Source organism: Larus michahellis, chromosome 6 (assembly GCF_964199755.1).
Source record: "Larus michahellis chromosome 6, bLarMic1.1, whole genome shotgun sequence".
Lineage (NCBI taxonomy): Eukaryota > Metazoa > Chordata > Aves > Charadriiformes > Laridae > Larus > Larus michahellis.
Window position 1 is genome coordinate 69,882,694 of NC_133901.1, and position 19,915 is coordinate 69,902,608.

Consider the following 19,915-nt stretch of genomic DNA (forward strand, 5'->3'; position numbering starts at 1 on the left):
AGGCAACTTGTTTGTGATAGGCTTTTCAGCGTCTCGCTGAACGTCTGGTTAATTGGGCACGATGAAGACAACTGTCGTGGCTTGGAAGCAAAAAGCTAGTATGGCCGCTGTGCTGGGGAGGGATGTCTGCGGAGCTGCTGGAGACCTCCCTGCCCATCCCCACCATGAGGGCTGCGCAGGCTCCGTGTGCCAAGCCTCAATGATTTATTTATCTGTTAATTTTTCCAGTTAGCAGCGGTGTGGCACCTCAGTTTGGCAGCGCAGTGCAACGTCCCCCCGTGCATGCACACACCTGACGCCATCCTGGTGCCCTAGAGATGGCACGGTTGACCAGGGGACATCAGCTGGGTGCCTGCATGGATGTCCAGCTGCGAGCACACAGCCAGGGACGTGCTGCTGCCCTCACCCTGGTCCTGGGAGATGGACCTGGGCTAACTCGGGTCTCCTGCTGTAACCTCACCCCCCTTGCCTCAGTTTCCCCGTTTAAATACACTCATACACCAGCTTTTTGCGCTAATTAGCCCAGGGCTTTGCAGGACAAGCGGGGAGAATGGCTGCTGCACCAAAAGTGAGTGGAAATGCTGCTGCGGCATTTGTGTCGGGTTCCTGGCTGGTGCTCCCTCACCAGCAGCCACCCTCCAGCAGCCAGAACTGCTCCCTAAAGCGGCACCTTGCCGAATCTCCTCCGCTCAGGTTTCTGCCACTTTGCATGTGTCTGGCCACCAAGTGCTGGATGGGTTTGTGCTGCCCAGATGCACCTCTTGAACCATCTTATGATGGCTGAACTTTGCTCCCAAGAAGGACAGGCAAGAGAGCCATTAGCGGAGGGGATGCTGCCTCCGATGCTGAAAGTCTCTATTGCCATGGGTGACCTGAAGACAAACTCCGTTTTACGCAGCCCGGCCACCACACAGGGCAGAAGGGCACAGAAAGAGCCGGGTTGGTGTAGCAGTGGCTCGGGGATGGGATATTTTCGGGAGAGGACGGCAGCACTTCCAGGTGTGGTCCCTCCTGGCGCACTGCCAGGTTTCAGCCGCACTCCTCCATGGACTCGGCCAAGGTTCAGAAAGTTTAACTCCTTCCCCAAAAAGTCAGCATAAGATGTTCTCCCTACTTCACACCAACCCACTGTGGTCGTTCTGGTTTTGAAAATGCTCATTTTAGGTCCTTCCTTGGGCACTGAAGTGGTGCTTGAGTCTCCTCAAAGGAGCCCTGGGCCGGCAGCGCTCCCCACACTGTTGCCCCTCACCAACGTACCGAAGCCGATGAGGCCGAGCGTCTCCCCCCGGATGCGGGCGGCGCCGGAGGCCACCTCCCGGATCTGCTCCACGCTCTGCACCCGCGTGCCTTCCCGCAGCGCCTGGTAGAGCCACGTGTTTCGTCGGTAGAGGTTGAGGACGTGGCAGACGGTGGAGTCGGCCGTCTCCTCCACGGCAGCCGAGGGGATGTTGCAGACGGCGATCCCTGCAGAGGCAACACCACAAAGCACAACGGTGGCTCAGCAAAGCAGAGGGGCTCCTGGCCCTTCGCCCTCACACCTCCCAGCCAGCCCAGCATTTTTTTAAGCATTTGGAGTAGTGTTTTCCAAGGACGTGCATGGTTTAGGTACAGCAGCCTGAAATCTGCAAAAAACCACCGTGACCGGTAATGCTTGGGGGGTTCCCCTCCACCCCAGCATCTCTCTGGAGTAAGGAGAAGTGCGGATTTCAAGTGCGATAGTTACACAAGAGTAACTCCAGCAGCAAAGGTTTGTTTTGCAATAGAAAGGCTTATTCTCCTTTAGTTCAATCTACCTTCAAAGCGACTTGAAGCGTGCTGGCAGAAGTCACTCCTTTTCCACAATGAGACTGTTCGACCATTAAATTATTTAGAGACCAACAATTTGGTGCGCTGGAGCAGGATGGTGCACCAGGGCGGTGTGGCGGGGCCAGCTTCTCCTTCCACCAAGTGCCGAAACGATCAACTCCAAACACCCCTTGGACCTCCACCTGCCACAAACACCCACCCACACTCCTGCAGGAGGAAGCCATCACTCCTGCCACAAAATCTGGAGGTTTTCCCAAAATTTGGGAAGAGCAGGGGGCATGGCTGTGCTGGTGCGGCTCTTCTACCCTGGCCCCACCACTGCTGCACACCCCTGCCTGGCCCGGCACGGCGTCTCCATAACAGACCTTTTGTTCCTTTGCCACAAAAGGTTCATTTTAAACCGCCGTGTCCCCAGCTGGAGCTGCGAGTATTGAGTTCACGGAAAAAGCCTCCCCAGTCATTGCCCCATCCAGGCTCTGGCTCAGTAACTCAGTCAGGGTGTGCTCCATTTCACGGCTGTTCAGCAGAGCAGTTAAGCACATGCTTATATCCCACCGGGTTCAATGTGATTTAAACACACATTTAAAGATGGATGTGTATTTAAGTTCTTTACTGGACTGGGGCCTTTCAGTAGAAACCATGAAAAAGTAGGAGATAAAGAGAGAATAAGATATCCAGAAAATCCCCTTCCACCGTAAGGGGCATTGATTTTGTTCAAAATTGAAAATCTGTTTCCCATCCCCCTGTTCCCAGGAACCTGTTTTTCTGTTTTTAAAACTTTTTTTTCACCCTGTGGTTGTCTCGTAGGACCTACAGAAACCAGCAAAAAAGTGACTGACCCTGCAGGGAATAAAACCCCCCCACCGACCGACCCCTGAAAACACTGTCCACCTCCTCTCCCTTTCAGGTGACAGGGACATGGTGCTCTGTTCCCTGTGAGCTCCTAAAGCTGATGCTGTCTCATTTGACATTCCCCATCTCATCCACAGAGGGAACTTTTGATTTACCTCAGGGATGCGAGCGCAGCCCAGAAACCACGCTGACCGCCACCCCAACGAAGGGGAAGGGACGGATTCCCAAGACGACCACACGTTTAAGTATCAGGCAACTGCTCCTGCCCATTTGTAGGCAGAGGCTGTGGCTGCCCGTGGGTGAAGAGACAAGGAGGAGGAGGAGGAGGGTCCCCATCACCAACCCTGCTTGTCCCTTTTCTGATGGACCCCTTGCTTTTACGAGTTTCTTATGCTGTTATTTACTCTTGTGCCAGCAGGAGCTGCCAGCACCGGGGGTTGAGTACCCACGGCGGATGGTTCAGCACCAGCATCTTGTTGCGGGTGTGTCTTCTAGTGGGTCAAAACTGGTCCCACCAGCCCGGCCAGCAAGGTGCAGGCGGCTGCTGGTGTGTGGCCAGGCACCGTGTTCAGACACTGGCCATTTATTGACTGCAGAGTTTAAAAACTACCTTATGGAAAGCAATACCAATTAAACTTTACGCTACATTTGTGGGCAGTCATTACATTTTCTACTCGAAACCACACCATTTGGCCACCCAATTTGCCAAGTATAAGAAGAGGGATTACGCTGCAGTATCCCATTACTTTATTCCTTATATTTTTCCTTTCTTGATGTTCAAAGCCTCAGAACATTGTTATAATGGATAATAACAATAAGAGTTAAAAACATGAAGAAACCATTACATTGAGAAGACACTGTTCTCCTCTCGAAAAAAGAATAATTCACTATATTGAGAATTGCTTTTTTAGGAATGACTGTCTGTGAAACTCTCTTATCGCAATTATCCTTGTAAAATGGCTCACGTGAAAAGGCTGTTATTCTTCACTTCCCCAGAGATAACCTTTAATACAACATATCCTAAACACCATTGTAGGACTGCTTGATAGACTGAATCTTGGGATCAGATGATCAAAACCGGTTGTAATTCAGCTGTGAAAATCACAGATACAACAAAGCTCTCTCAGTTGGAGGTGTGCAGATTGCCAAGGGTCTCTGTGACCATCCAAACCAGTATGGAAATTGGGTGGCCCCAGTACCATCTGACAGCCACGCAACGCAGCCTGCACGCACTCCCTGACCCTCAGTGTGCAGAAAAATCCCACAGCTGGACATAGGGGCTCCTTTATGAAAATGTGGCCCTCCATATTTTGGCAGCCCATGTAACGTGCCCTCCCAGTAAATCTCTTTTTCCAGCTCCTGAGGCACCTTTGATGAGATGACAAAGGAGGCAGCAGCAACCCAACGCACAATTCCTGCTCCGCCGTCTGACACGTTGCCTGCCCAGAGGTGTGGGCACGACTCCGAGAACTAGATCAGATCAAGAGGCTAATCTTGCTTAATAAATATAATAGAACACCCTTCCTCCGATTTTTCTAAAGCTAGATCAACTCTCCTGTGCCAGAAACAGGACAGCCATCCAAATATCCATTGGTACAAGGCGGTACCTGGAACCGGGGACAGTGTGGGAATGAAGGACTCAGACTGGGTAGTTTTAACACAGCCTAAAAGCTGCCTTCTAAAACGGCACCATTTTATTCACTTCATGGTCAAGTTTTCTTGTCATAAGACTCTCTACATGCAAAAAATGTAAACTGCACCTGTAATTTTAGGGGATGAATCAACCTCCCTCTTTGGGGAGGCAACTCCACTTTGCCAGCACGCTCCCATGGGAAGCAGCAGGTACTTGTGCTGGTTTTAATTCCCAGGGGAATGTGGGAGGGAATTGGGGTGCAGGGCTGAAACCTACCAAGCTCCCCCGCGGCTTTGATGTCAATGTTGTCGTAGCCACTGCCTATTCGAACAATGACCCGTAAGGCCTTGAACTTCTCTAGATCTTCTCGAGTCAGCGTGATGGTGTGGTACATCATCGCCCCAACAGCTTCATTTAATACCTGGAAGAGAACAGAGATGTCAGAAGCCACCAGGACTCCTGGAAGGGATGCTGGCACCTCCTGCATCAGGAATATTACACAGTACATTTTTACCACTGTCTGACTCAGGCATGGTGCAAGCTGACACTTCCAGATGTCATCAAACCCATCAGGGGGGTGACCCACCAACACTGAGGCCATTCCCTTTGGGAACGGACTCCATATCTGCAAATTATGATGTTACGTCTGGGGAGAGAAGGCAGAGGAAAACTGACCCAGTGGCTCACCCGGACACTTTTCCAGGTGGTTATCTGCTAATCCCTCTGCTTCCAACCAGCAGTAATTCTGCTTTTAGAAAAGAATTAGGTTTTACGGCAGTGTCTATTGTTTTTGAACACAACTGTGTGTCACTCATAACTTCCTGACCTTCTTTTGTATGCTGGAAGTGCAAATACCTGTCCCACTGTTCACATTGACCTTTCCTGTCTGTTTTCAACAGTACCTAAGAAGATTCGTGTGAAGCTGTACAGTCACTCCGTCCACTTCAATGGAGATTCAAACTTTCATCGGTGCACACCTTAAGCTACCTCTGTGCTCTGGAAACCCAAGACCTATCCAAATTCTCCAAGACTGGTTCATCTATCATCTATCAATGTCTCATAAAAATCTCCATCCTCCTTCTCCCGCACTCACTATTTGAAGCACTGCAAAGATCAGCACTGATGCTATTTGTAGTTCTCTTTCCCAGATCTTGGAATTGATTTCTGATCCCTTCAAACCTCATTTGAGTTATCTAAATGTGCACAAAGAATAATTTTAAAACAAGTATTTACAAGTAGTTGAGCTTCCAAGCAGAAACACCCATCCCCACTGCCCGGCTCTGCCTGCGCGCTGCCCAGACCTCACCCGCTCACTGCTGGGGAGAAATGAGCTGCTGGGGTGCAGGCAGCCCCCGAGGAGCCCCAGCAGCTGTGGCGCGGGATGGTGTTAGCAAAGCCAGAGCAACGGCGCCGCACCCCAGGGAGGTGCAGAGTCCTGTTACTGCTGCACCGAGCAACCAGACTTCAAAAAAATGAGAAACGTTAATAATATTGATGTACAAAATCCGATGCTAAGAGATAAGGTGACTTTTTTTTTTTCCCCAAAAGAACATCTGGCTTCTAAAACAGCCTCACTGAATTTTAATCTGCAGCGGTTTCTGTTGATGTTATCTGCTGATCGACTCAAAGTGCAGCTTTGAACACTTTTTTGCTCAAGAAGAATTGGCAGAGGAAGGGCAGAGCACAGCGTCCCCCAGCCCGGCCCGCCCGTGCCCTCGCAGCTCACGTTACCTTCTCGTGAATCTCCTGAGTTGATTGTGCGTCACAGAATGCAACCGTCGCCAAGTCCTTCAAAATGGGCATCTCCACAGTACAGTCCCTTCCGTCCAGCAGCGCCACCAGGGGCCGGGGGTGCATGGGGCCGTTCATGATTTGAGGGCGAATACCTGCAAGCAGAAGGAGAGCGGCTTTTACACCGGTGGCAGCGGGAAGGTCCCCCCGGCAGCGCTGGTACCTGCACATGGTTCCTGTGTCAGGTGAGAGGCAGTGGCACACGGTTTTCGTTTGTACAACAAATTTTGGGGGATGATGCCAACGCAATGCCAAGTTTAGGCTAAGGTCTGGTTTTCTCTCTGGGAGTACATCTGTGGTTTTGCCTCATCTGGAGAGAAAACCCAGCGAGGCTTGCTCCCAGGACAGGGATGGACAACCCCGTTTCACCCACCTGTGACTCTACGGGGGTGTATTGCTGCTGTGCCGATCCTCACCAACACAGGCCCGTTTCAAGTAAACCACCTAAGCCAGAGCTGCCGGCCTCTTCAGTCATTTTATTTAGCATCTTAGGAGCAAAACCCAAGCCAACAGGAATTTTCTCCCTGCTGGCAGGAGGGCCAGGATTTCATTCCGCAGATGTACGCTGGCACTTGGTCTGTTTTTTTAAGGAATGACTTTAGCATTTTGACCACCTCAGAAAGACAAGTCTGAATGGACATCCACCAAAAAAAAGGATTGGTTTTAAACTAAAAGAGGGTAGATTTAGACTAGATAGAAGGCAGAAATTTTTTATGCTGAGGGTGGGTGGTGAAACACTGGCCCAGGTTGCCCAGAGAGGTGGGAGATGCCCCATCCCTAGAAACATTCAAGGCCAGGTTGGACGGGGCTCTGAGCAACCTGATCCAGGTGAAGATGTCCCTGCTCATGGAAGGGGGGTTGGACTACGTGGCCTTTAAAGGCCCCTTCCAACCCAAACCATTCTATGATTCTATGAAAAGCACAGGAAGAGCGGGACACCAAAGACCTCTTCAGCATCCCGGCACACATTGTTACGTTATGGATTACCAAAAGCTTCCAAGGTGGGCATGGCAAAGCTCAGCTTACTTTGTAAAACCAAACCCGGTCTATCCCTGCATCCCGCGGGATGCTCTGGGATGCGCAGCTGTAGTCAGCATGAAGGACCAGCATCTATGGGATGAAACAGGTGCAGAACCCACTCTGCCATGGCAGCGAGTGCCCCTGTGCCAGCGCAGGACAGCACTCTTCCCACGCTAACACACACCTCGCCATGGGCTGCTCCCTTGGAAATACACGTATTCAAGGATCTGTTCAGTTGTGCTGCGTTTTTCTCATTTCACAACATGCTCTCCAGGTGGAGGTGAGGAAAGGAACCATCGCCACCAAGGGCCGCAGAAGCCCGATCTTTATATCCTATTTATTGCTCTGCTGGCAAGTCACTTAGAAACTTGTATGCCTCCATTTACCGCTCAGTAAGGGCATTTATTACATTAGGATTGTACAAAATATCTCAGCTATCTTTTTTGACAGTTTCTGGGAAAAGCATAGGTGGGGGGAGCAGGTGTTCTGGGCACAAAGTGGTGTTTTACTTCTGCTGCCGCACCATGAGATGGCCAGGCCTGGAGGGTTTGGGTGTGAACCTTCAAACCTCCTCACAAGCAGCCTCAGAGAAGCCACTCTCCTCACCAAAAGACAAGAACCTTCCAGGGCTACCAGCCAACATCTGTATTACCTTTAAGGACAGCGGCTGTGCAACCCTTTTATTGAGGGGCTAACAGACGTGGTAAATGCCGTCACTACTTCTGGATCAGAGCATTTTCCCCTGATGCTTTACATCACCGCTATCGCTACTTCCTCGCAGTAAAATCGCTGACGCTGGTAAGCTGGACAACCACGGGGCTTGGCTGAGGGAACTCTGTGGAGCTGGTTTTGGGTATTTTGAGGGGTCAAACATTTCACATGGAGTATTCCAGAACAAATGCTACTGTCTCTGGCACCGTTTCAGTAAGACAGACGAAAATCAAGAGCAGGAGGCTGGCCCTCGCGCGCAGGGCTGGGTACCGCTCCAGCCCTCTGGACTGCGGTCAATGCCAGGAATCATGTCACTGCAGCCCCATGCGCCAGAAAAGTCACAATGAGGGAAAGAAACTTAACGAGACGAGCAACGCACTGATTTCTTTTCTTTTTTTTTTTTTTTAAGGGAAAATTACATGTGCCTTTTTGTCCAGATTGCTGTCGGGTAAAGTATTAGCAAGATCTCCACCAGCTGATGTGTATGTGACAGACGTGGCCACTACGGGCCAAAGTGATGCCTCCCAGACTATGCCGGCACCAAGAGCATCGCCTCGGGGAGGGATCTACACTGCTACGTATGAAATGCGGGGTAGTACATAGTTTACATTTATTTTGCACGGGAAAAATTAACCCCATGGAAACAGGCAGGCTTAATGGAGGGGATTTAATGGCTCTCCGTTCCTGTTCTATTGAATCTGCTTTAAGAAATGGAAGAACCAACCAAGCCAGCAGACCTGACTGAAGATTTTCACCATTACACATGAGCATTTTTTGAATAGGTCCTTCTCTCCATCTTTCCTACTGAGGTCTCCATTAGCACATACTGGAAGTAATACATTACGTTTGCATGCATTTCATCCAGATGGAAGTGCAACTGTGTTGGTAGGCAGGGTAGAGTGCTGAGACGATTTGGATAACTGAAAGAAGCTTGCCATAAGCAGATAAGCAAGAATAAAAACATGTAGAAACCTCAGCGCGCTTACACAATCCTTATGTGAAGCACTATACCGCAGCTAGATTATTTTCTCAGGTTAACAAGCGAGTGAATTATAACACTGACTTAAATGCTTACTAATGTGTATGATCTCCAAGGCTCAGAGCATCACTATGAGCCTCACACCGCCAACTGTAAATCAAAAGGAATGTGATGCAGGGTCAAGGTGGCCGTGGTGGTCTCAGCCCTGGTGGACACCAGCATCAATTCCATGCCACACGCCTCCGTCTGGGCAAGCTGAGCTTGGAGCTCGGTGCCCACCGGGGACCAGGACCATCCTCAGGCAGGGCAGTGGGCACACAGAGGCTGGTGGTGGCTTCCTGCGAGCATGGCACATGGAAGATGAAACCACAGGTTATCTGAAACTTTGACATTTAATCCGAGCCCCAAAATAACGGTTTTATTATGCTGCCATTACATAAGCTTCTTTGAAAGTCAAACGAAACACAGCTTTTTTTTTTTTTTTTTTTTTTTTTAAACGGCATCTGTGTCTTTGCTCGGGATTAGGGATGTAATTGTGCATGATGACACAGGCTTCTTAGGCATGTCACCCTCGCCCGCACACAAAAGTGCAGTCGCCGAGGATGAATGCTGGCTGGAAACCGCGAGGTAGTGAGAAGAATGTCTCTCATTTCTGCTACTTCAATGAGGGAATTTACTTCAGCCTGACAAGGAAAGTTTTGAAGCAAATCAATACGAGATGAAGTGCATAATGTATGGAAATTACGTTTTAATAAAAACCATTGTCAGGTTTGCAACTTAAACGGCGGTATATTTTCCTCGCTTGCCTCTCCACCACCCTGCGTCTATTCTTCACCGTCCTGGTTCCTACCTCCTGCACAAAACCATTCAAACCAAAACACTTGGCCTGACAAAACCAAGCTAAACTCAGTACGATATTCTTTTTACCCAAGCTCATACAGCCCGTTGTTCTGCGTGCGACTGCTTCATTAAGAACGAGGTATGCCACGGATCAGAAAGTAATTAAACAGCCAGACACTCCCCCCCCCCTCCTAAATTCTGATAAAACATCGCAGCCATTAACCCTTTCGCTCTGCCACACGTTGCAAAACCACTGGGCTCACTCCACCGAGGGCGACGATGCTGTGGAAACCAAGCCCACTGCTGCCTGCTGCGGGCAGGAGGCAGGGGACCAGTTCTCCTTGGGGCTGGGGTGGGAGCAGCTCTCCCTCCCACCAGCCTCACAAATTTGGGGGCTCCCTCGCCATCTGGAGCCGATTTTGCCGATAAAGCCCCAGCCGTTCCTGCAAAGTTGCAGCAAATATCGTTCGATCTGCATTTTTTTTTTTAGGCGTTTTTCAGCTGCCCGCAGACCCTCGCCAGCATTGCAGGAAGAGCTTGGTAAGGAAGAAGGAGAGGAGGAAGCGTTTATGGAAAAAAAAATAGCAAAAAAAAAAAAAAAAGAAAGGTTTTGCAGTCACAGTGAGAACTCAAACTCCACCCCAGCTCGCAGGCAGCGCCGCTTGTTGCACGCAGCCCCGTGTATAAAGTGCTTTTGTTTCATTTTTAATACACAAAGCCTGCTTGTCCTCTCCTGCCGCTCCTCCCCTTTGCCACCCACTTGTATCCGATCCCAATGGCACCCCTGCCAAGAGAATTAGGGAGTGCTCCCTGCTAAATGGCAGCCTTTGTGTGACCGCAAGACGGCTGGTACTATCTCACAGAAACAAAAGCAGAAGCCATTTGCCTAATTCTTATTAATCTCAGTTGCCTACGCCGCACAGCATTAAAAAAAAAAAAAAAAAAAAGGAAGAAAAAAAGGTTTAAATATGTTCACTCGCAGTATATAAAAGTGCATCAAGAAGCGATCCTGACACTCGCCTGAATTACCCGTTCACAACAAAGTAGCTACAGTTTTACAGTCAACTACACACTTTATTAAACAAACAGAAAAGAAACAGGAAATTTCCCCTTGCCTGGAAAATGTTGCCTCCACATTCTTCTTCTTATTAAAAACCACACATGGCAGTGGAGGAGGAGGGAGGGAGGAGGAGGGGGGGGAACCCACACACGATAAAATACTACCACTTTTCAGTGCGTTGCCTCTCCTTTCGTCTACGAGGGGGTATCTTCAAACAAGCAATCCCGCGGCCCACAGCTGCAACATCTCAAGACAAATGTCTCTTTGAACACGGAGGGAAAAGAAAAGGCTTTTGTCCTGAGCCACAGAAGAATAGTCTGAAATTGCGAGAGGAGTCACAGTCACCTCTGTGCGGCTCCCAACTCTTCCGAGCACTCCCTCCAGACTTTGCCGAAGCTTTTAACTAATCGTAGTTCTTTCCCAGCCCTTGAATAAAATCATGTGAGTGCCAGCCAAAAAATCTTATGCTATGCACACTAAAGGGTTTGTATATGTCACAGTTGCTTTTTCCCCCCTCCACTCCCCTCCTCCTATTGACTTGCACATACGGCGTTTTTTTTCGAGTTGTCTCAAATGGATTTAATCTGTGCCATGCTGCGTTTTATGTTTGTTTGGGTTTTTTTTTTATGTGTGTGGTTTTTTTTTTTTTTTAAACTTAAAAATGAAACATGCCTTTCCATGCGGAGAACACTGAAGGAGGCTCCAGAAACGGGCAGATAGGCTTTAGCACCACAAAAACAACCACAAAGCACGGGGGGAAAGCAAGGCTGCGCTGATCTCATCTAGCACCCAGAAACGAAGGGCCAAATTCTTTCTTGATGTGTAAATCAACTGGTTTTCAGCATCAGAAACAACACCCGCTTGCTGGCAGGATTCACATCTTCTGGGAGACACCCATCTCCTGGTCTTGCCCGGTTTGTCCCAAATAGGTAAAAGCAGCCCAGTATCATCGTCATCGCAATCCCACGCTCCTGTAGAGCGCCGGGACATGGCAAAGGAGGGCAATGCCCCCTCTCCAGCGCATGCAGCGGCTTACGGCTTGCAGCAGTTGCTTCTTTCTCTTTGCAGTTGCCATCCTCATTGCCAGCTGCAGCAACAGCTTAAGAGACAATCCCCATCCGAGAAATAAGGAAAAAAAAAATCTGCATCTCACTCCCAATTTAATACTGTTAGTGCTGCATTTGTCATTGCCTGGCAAAAGAGCGGTGCCAGTTAGTTAACAGAGGGATCTAGGTGGCCTTTATGCAAACTACCTGGGAGCCATCAAACTGATTTTCAGCCATGGAAGCCAAAACGGAACCAGAGCGCTGCCAGTGCACCAGCAGTACTGGCTACAACGCTTCATTCTCAATGGGAGAAATGCAGTACATGGGGAACCACCCAGAGCCGGTCCGAGGGAAACACCCAGGAGAAACGGGCAGCGCTTCATGGGCACACGCAGCCCTCTAACACACAAGGGTCCTGCTGACCCTGTCGGACGCTTCTGGATGCCCAGGAGAGTCCTGGAATGGGAGGATGGCGTCGGGAATAAGGAGAACAAAGGTTTATTACCCAAAGCTGGTACTCACTTGTGATATAAACATCAAAAGACCTGTCAGCTTCCCTAAAATCCAGTCCCTGAGCACAAGACAAGGGGATTTAGGCACATATTTCTCTTAAACTTACATCACCATTGCTTGAAGGCTCCAAATCTTCCAGAGGTTTACTGTCCCAGCCATCACCCCCGCTTTACAAGCCGGAAAGCCGGTGTCCCACAGTGCCTTTCCAAGGTGGCTCAGGGGTCCCCACTCCTTGAAGGCTCTGGGTCACCCTCTCCATGGGCTGTAAACCAGCACTGATCCTGTTTCAGGGGTGCACGGAGGGGAAACCTCTGGGGTTGGAGCTGAAGGAAGGTTTCTGTGCGGCCAGGGACAGTTTTGGAAAGCCCTGCGGATGCTGCAGGAACACGCTCGACTACCGCAGCATACTCACAAGTGATGCTCTGTTTTTCACTTAACTTTTCCTGTTAATAAATGCTTCTCATAACAAATGCATAGGCAAAGATGAAATACTTTATCTCGCAGTCAGGGGAAAATGGGTATTTACTGTTACTTCTAATTGTAAATACTCTGCAGGCACTTGGTACTGTGCAGGCAGAAGCCACACGAATACACCGCCAGTTTAGAAAGTGATATCTCTTTTTTTTATAAATAATCACGGTGTGTTCTTTTTTAAAGCAAAGCATCTTTGAGACTGACAGGTTCCTAACAGGAAAAGACTGTGAAATCTTGTTTGGAGGAGACCTGGGTGTTTGAATCGATGTCCGTAATGTGGCTGGAGCTGACGGGCTCCATGCTCGCAGCCAGGGCTGCTGTGGGGAGGTGGGACAACGGCAAAGCAGAGGTGACTTCCAGCCACCTGGGAAAACCCACAGGTCCACGGCAGTCCCCCCTGTCGAGGGAAATCACACTTCAGAGAAACTCCTGAGCTCCAGAAAGACGGGCAAAGAGGCAGCGAGGCCCCGCCGTGAGGGGCAGGATTCTAACGGAAAGGAAAAACCTTGTACCTGCTGTCGGGAAGAGCCTGTGCAAATTCCTGACCTCTCCAGCACGTTTCCTCCCGTCAGCCTGTAAGAGCTGGCTTTTGGCCAGTTCCCTTTTCAGATAACTTTTCAGGGCTTCCTTTAAGAATGTATTTTTAAAAATTCATAGGAAATTCCCGTATAAAACGATATCCTTATTAGCTGATACAAACGCCGTGATTACAATCCCCAGCTGAACTACAGAAGTAGACAGCAACCACAGACAAATGCTCAGTAAAAATACAGGGAGTATTTTTATACATGGTATACATGTATACATGTTATTTTCTTACTCTTATTTGAATTCCTGCAGGCACGCACCAGAAACAGATACACCTCTTCACCTCCTTTTGCTTACCCCCAGTCAAAGCACTGAGATGCGCGTAACCCACTGTGATGCCACAGGGATGCAGTCTTGGGGCAGGGAAGCCAAGCACAAGCTTTGCAAAACTCTGGAGCACTCTTCTTCTATGAAATAATCTCTGGACTGAACTAAATCTCATCCAGGAGCACTCTAGATACAGACGCAAGCATGTAAACTGGTGTACTACAATAAAAAGGTAATATAATAGTAATTTGCAGTCTCTGTTGTGTACCTGCCATATGAAATTGTTGGTGTTTTGGTTATTCCCAGGCTGCCAAGTGGGTAAATCTGTGTCTACGAACACCAACCTGTAACTTTCTGCCCCAGCTCCCACGTGGGTTAACAGGAGTGACTTCCAGAGGAGCTAAGCAACATCTTAGGGTGAAATTCCTAAAGGCCGCAGATGGCGATGGAAGATGGGGGGTGCCCGAGGGACGCGCTGGCCCCGAGGGTTGGCCAGGGACCCCGAGAAGCAGGAGTGTGGAGCAGGGGATGGACGGATGGGATGGCGAGTCCGGGGGAGGCAGTGGGAGCTGCCAGAGCACACGAGAGGGACGGCAGAGCAGATGGGAGAGGCCATATGGGGTGGTGAGGGATGCTACCAAGAAAGCTAAAAGAAGCACCTAAAGAAAAAATGCTTGCTCAGAGGAGCTCTGTTTCTTGCCGTCTTTTTTTTTTTTTTTTTTTTTTTTTTTTTTTTTTTTTTAAGAGAGGGATGGGAAAAAAAGGGGAAAAACCCAGTTAGGGTTTGTGTTGTGGTTATGATTCAGACACCACCATGCGGACTCTCAAACTGCCCCATCGCCCAGGGCTGAGCTTTGCAGTTCCTATTAAAAACAGCATGGAGAAGGTAGCAAAAAACCCAATAAATTCTCCTTGAACATACTCCATTACCAAGCCCAGTACTGAAAACAAATTGTATTCGTATTGCTTAGAGGATGGCTTTCTTTATATGATCCAGAAACCTGAGAAAATGCTTTCTCCCCAGTGCTGCCACTTCAGCTGCAGTATATATCCTTTACATTTCACAGGTGTGACGTTCAGCCCTGAGACACACATCCCAGCCACATGGCAGCACGCAGGAGGGACGACATCCCATGACCAGCTCTCCTTTGGGTCCTTCCCTATCCTCTTCATCCTTTTATTTTTCCCTTTCTATCCAAATGGAAACAAACTACAGTAGTAAAAAACCAATGAGCTGCTCCAGGAAATGGACAGCTTTCATTATTTCATTTTTTTTTTTAGAAAAAGATAAAATAAATGAAACCAAGGAGAATAATGCTGATGCTTCACACGAGGGCACAGGGGAGAGCCGCTGATATTAGCCATCTGGGTAGGAGGCTGCTCGGACTTCAAATCACCTCAAGGGATTCAGAGGCTGTAAAGACGTTCTGGAAAATGAGACAGAAAAATCAAGGCTAAAGACGAGCCTGCCGACCGGCAGCGACAGGCCTGGCACGGGGACAGCCTGCAACACTGCTGCCCGGGACCACCACAAGACCAGCAGCGGGGGCTGCCAACAACGCACCAGCGGCGTGGGGTGCAAACTGAGTTTTATTGCACAGACGGACAACTGACAGCCCTCTGGTTTACACTGGAAACTTCCCTCAAAACCAAAAAGGTAATGCATCAATGCAAGCACTGGGATTCACATTTCGGGAAGCAAGAGGGGGTTGAATCAGCCTAAGTGTCCGTGTGCCACTGGTACCTTCTAAACTTGTGTTTGTACATTAATTATGAGCGATTCCGAGTGGAAAATAAAGAAAATGCCACATTGTGAGATTCTTGTAGGACTTAAGTTACTCTGGTGTTAACCACTAACATTAGTCCTTCCCATCACGCTCGGCAGAAAGTGCTATTCATCTTATGAGCGAGATATACATAAGGCTTTCTATGTGCTGCTCTGATTTGCCGCTGGCGTTTCTGAGATCTGCTGGAGGTTTTCTGTAGATCCCAGAGGAGGGTCGGAATGGCGTCGGAGGAGTTTCTGTGCTGGGGAGGACAGTGGTAGCCATTCACTGATGGCTTACAGCGTTCCCTGTACGGTGATGCTCCTACAGATGAGCAAGCTGGTGAGACAGGACCACTCTGCTGGTGTGGGAGCCTAGGCAGCCTTCTGGAAGGTAAATTCTCCTCTCCATGTCCACCTGTAGCTGTTGTCATCTCAAGTCATTCATTTGCAGCAAGAAAGCAGAACAACCCAGTGAGGATCCAGCCCAGGCTTTACATAATGCTCTTTCCATGAAGGCAACATGGGAGCCTTCAATGAAAGCCCAGCGTGACTTTCAGAGCCTCCCCAAAGCAACCTTTGGCCAAGCACAAAGTGCCAAAAAGGGCTGGCAGCTGCCTCGGTTCCTCCTGCAAACGCCACAGATGGGCTGTGGCCAGACCTGTGACCACCCAGCGAGCACCCGTAGCCCTGGCCTGGGGCGAGGGATGGTTTTAATCCTTTAAATCCAGCTGGACATCTCCAGGGTCTTCACTTAAAGTGATAAAAGGCGCAAAACCTTCAAGCCACAGGCAGTGAGAGATGCCGTTTGTGGAGACGCACACCAGCAGAAACGGAAGCAGGCGGGTTGTCTCCGGGTTGTCCCCGAGCCCTGTGAGCCCCACCATGCATGCTCCCAGGGGCTCTTCCACAGCATGAGCGATGCTTGCTAGCTACTAAAGGAAAAAAGATGGTGAGCTCACTCCAAAACCCACAGATCTTGCCAAGGCCTCATCTCTTGTAAGACCTATTAAAATAGCTGTTGGGCACTTGCCAAGCGCACAAGCCCAGCTGGAACCGTCTGTTCAGCGACCCTGTTGCAAGGTCATCCCTTCTGGAGACCGAAAACAGACACCACTCGACCTACGAATGTGAAACGTTTCTGCCGAGGGTGCTGGACGTTGGATAACTTTCTCCCTTCCTCTTGCTGCTCCTGTCCGCGTTCCTGCTCTCGGATCCCCACCCCTCTTCCACGGCGAAGATCAAACGAAGGAAACCTCAGTGTGGAGAGGAAGCCCAACCACCGCCACGTTTCCAGCTTTTCTGCAGCATGTTCGCAGCCCATACAGGGCTCCTGCTTTTGGCATCCAATTTTCTTGCTTCAGTTCTTCTCCCTTTCTTTCCCCACCCCAGTCAGTACCCAGAGCTCCCTGTGTTCTCCCATTGCTCTTTAAGGAATCTGAGACCAATTCTGCTTAGTGCAGAAAGGATGGTAAAATGGAAATACATGAGTGAGGGAATAACCCTGGAAGGTCCTGGGAGGTGCTGAATACCTGCAAATCCCACTCATTTCCCTAAGATAAACACCCTCACTTCCTTGCAGCACAGGAGCATAACTAAGTGAGAAAAAACCCCTAAATACTAACATTTGAAAGCACTTAACTACTACCTACTTGCTATTAAAGCTGATTTACTTTTACAACTAATGCTTTACAAGTACATTGTAGGATTTTATCACAGTTATACTGAAAAAAAACACCGAAGGGTACACGTTGAATTCCTGTTGACATTTAAAGCAGCCCAGAACCATAAAAACACAGCAAACAAAACTGGAGCTCGACAGTGACCACCAAAACCCACCTGCTCCTCACGGGTTAGCGAACGAAATCTGCACCCCGCTACTTCTGCAGCCCCGAGCGTGGCCCTGGCCTGGGCGAGAGGTCCCCCGAAGGCAGAGTGCCCATCCCCAAGCTCTCCAGCTTCTGCTCTCACCCAAGGAAGTCATTGAGGCCACCAGGAAACCCACAGCCATGCAGGACAACCCTCAAGCGCATACTTCAGCTCATCACATATTTCAGCTCATGCTGTCCTTAACAGAAATGCTTTCTTGGACCGGGCCGATAACCCCTCGAGGCGCATTATCAATTATTTGCCAGGCGAGAAGGCGCACTGTCATGGGAGATAAGGATGATCGCACCACACAGAACAAGAAAGATGTACATGAGAACTGATTTTATCCTTCGGAGGAACAGTTTACAGAGGGAGGCTTTTTGCCTTGTGGATATTCCCAGCCATGGGGGCTGAGGAAGAGAGGCAGCTCATCTGGGAGCATCATCCCCTGGACGCCCCAGCCCAGCAGCTCTGCCTGGGCATGGCCCTGCGGGCAATGGTCGCGCTGGGGGAACAACCAGCCGGCTACGACCTCCCCCTTGGGTTATACTTTCTGAATCTTACAGAATCCAAACATTTTCTGGGGTTTTTTTACTACATATTGGAAAATGCACCTAAAGCAGAATTTACTGGTCATGACTGCATTAAGGAGACAGAGCTCTATGTGCAATGTCCTAGGAAAAGTACTGAAAAGAAACTAACTCCTGCTTCAACCCGTGTTCCCTAGCTAATACATTTTATTATTTTTAGTATTGTTGTAAAGCTGTCTCCCCAGATCCATCAGTAAAATGAAGAAGGAACCCACACTGTGCTTGCAGCCACCTTCCCAGGTGACCATGCCCTGCTGAAGAGTTCATGGGAATAGGGCTACGTGGGGTCCAGCAGCATCTCCCACCCTGACGTCTTCTTCCGAGTCACCTGCAAGGCTGCTCACTCAGCTGGAAAAAAAACCCTAACATAAAAAACCCCAAGAAACCTCAATCTCTTTATCCAACTTCTCTGAAAAAAGATTTTAGAGATGCCACACAATACAGCCCTTTTTAGCTATTTGTGCCCTCAAGCCATGCATTAATACAGCTGAGACTAAGTGGGATTGAGGGAATTTTAAATTGGTACACTGGATGGTGCAGAAGGCTTTCAAAAAAAAAAAAAAAAAGAAAAAAGAAAAATCACTCCAAAAAGAAAAAAGGAAAAACTCAACATAAAACTAGATTTTAACCTTTCACTGTAAATGTTATTAATAATAGCATCTTATCTCCTGTGACACAGAAAGTACACTGATTAATTACAATACACTGATTAGTAACAAACTCACAAATCTTATAATATTATACCACTTAATCATGTCTTTTTTATACTGAGGTAAAACAGTGGTGCTCAGGGCATAGAACTCTTTGTATTTTAAACTCACCCCTTTTAAACCTTCTGACTTTGCACCTTTGTAGAGCCTTATTAGCTGCTCACTAATAATTACTGTACGCTGAGAGCATCTTGAAGTTGCCAAAGGGCATTGTAAGTATCTCAGAAAGAAATAAGAGCATGTCCATACACTTACGAAGACTTCTCGAGCACACAATAGAACATGCTTTTCTGACTGCACGAAGAAATTTTGACTCCATGTAGACAGACGTCAGGTTTCTACCAGTAAACTTCAAACCAGAAAAAAAGTTCTTCGTAATTCAGAGATATTACATCTTTCTTAAAATGTCCACATCGAATTAAACCAAATGAGATATTTTTTGTGAGTTGCTTTTAAATTCGATTCTTTCAAATATCCGTTAAACCTTTTGAAAAGTAAATGAATTTTATTTTTAATGTAATGTGCAATTGTGGAGATCTGAAGAAAAGCATGTGGTCCCAAAAGCATGTGTGTTTTCCTAACTATACAAGTTGGTCTAATAAAAGATATTATCTCTCCCTGCAAACCTTGCCTAGCTTCAGTTTTCCTGGCTGAATAAAGATAACAGAAAAAGTTTAATGATTAACTTTATCAGGCTTTTCCTGGCCGCTGGCACTACTCCTTGCTGCAAAACACGGGCTGCAGGTCTGGGCGCTGCATGAACCCACCTGCCCCAGACTTCACACGCCTCCTCCGGATACATCACCACCTCCACAGACTCTGAACCTGTCCAGAACAACCCAAAACTCTTCCAAAAAGATCTCAAATGACGTTGGAGATGTGATATCTTTTGCTACAGTGGAAGGAAGCTCCGACTAAGGGCTGGCGGGGAGAGGCTGTGGTGCCTCTGGACATCCCGCCTCACCTCCCTGGTCCTCTCAAGGCTTTTGGAGGCTGAAACAAACCCCTCCAGAGCTTTCCAGATGGGCTATTCTTGGACCCTAGATGAGCAACACTGACTAGGAACATACCTGGCATTTTTTCTCATCCCTCACCCTAAAAACATTCTCCTCTGATTAGCGATAATCCATGGCCACACATTTCACATCTTAAACTAAGACAGTGAACCAAACAGTGTCTACTAAACACTGTCCCTAACTCTGATAGTACCTCTTCACCCTGAGACATCTGTCAGCATGAGTGATGCTCGCCCTATTGAGGGTTTCTGCATGGAGTTTTCCTACATGTCCAGGGTGGGCTTGAGTCAAGGCTAGGTTAAACTCCCATCATTTTGCAAACCCTACGCTTGTAACTGCTTCATCCCCACCTCTCCCGCACCAGCCAGAGGGCACTCAGCCCAGT

General features: G+C 48.7%; 1 protein-coding gene across 4 annotated transcripts in view; it reads right to left on the reverse strand.

The window, feature by feature from the left end:
* CTBP2 (C-terminal binding protein 2) overlaps window positions 1-19,915 on the reverse strand; it is a 147,009-nt gene that overhangs the window by 7,909 nt on the left and 119,185 nt on the right. For 3 of the 4 annotated variants that reach the window (XM_074592892.1, XM_074592891.1, XM_074592894.1), the window contains 3 exons: window positions 6,023-6,177; window positions 4,568-4,712; window positions 1,258-1,464 (listed from right to left, as the gene is read on the reverse strand). In XM_074592892.1, coding sequence (XP_074448993.1) covers window positions 1,258-1,464; window positions 4,568-4,712; window positions 6,023-6,177 — 507 coding nt within the window. Of the gene's footprint in view, window positions 1-1,257; window positions 1,465-4,567; window positions 4,713-6,022; window positions 6,178-11,037; window positions 11,092-19,915 lie in introns of those variants that run through there. The other variant, XM_074592893.1, reaches the window with a different exon arrangement.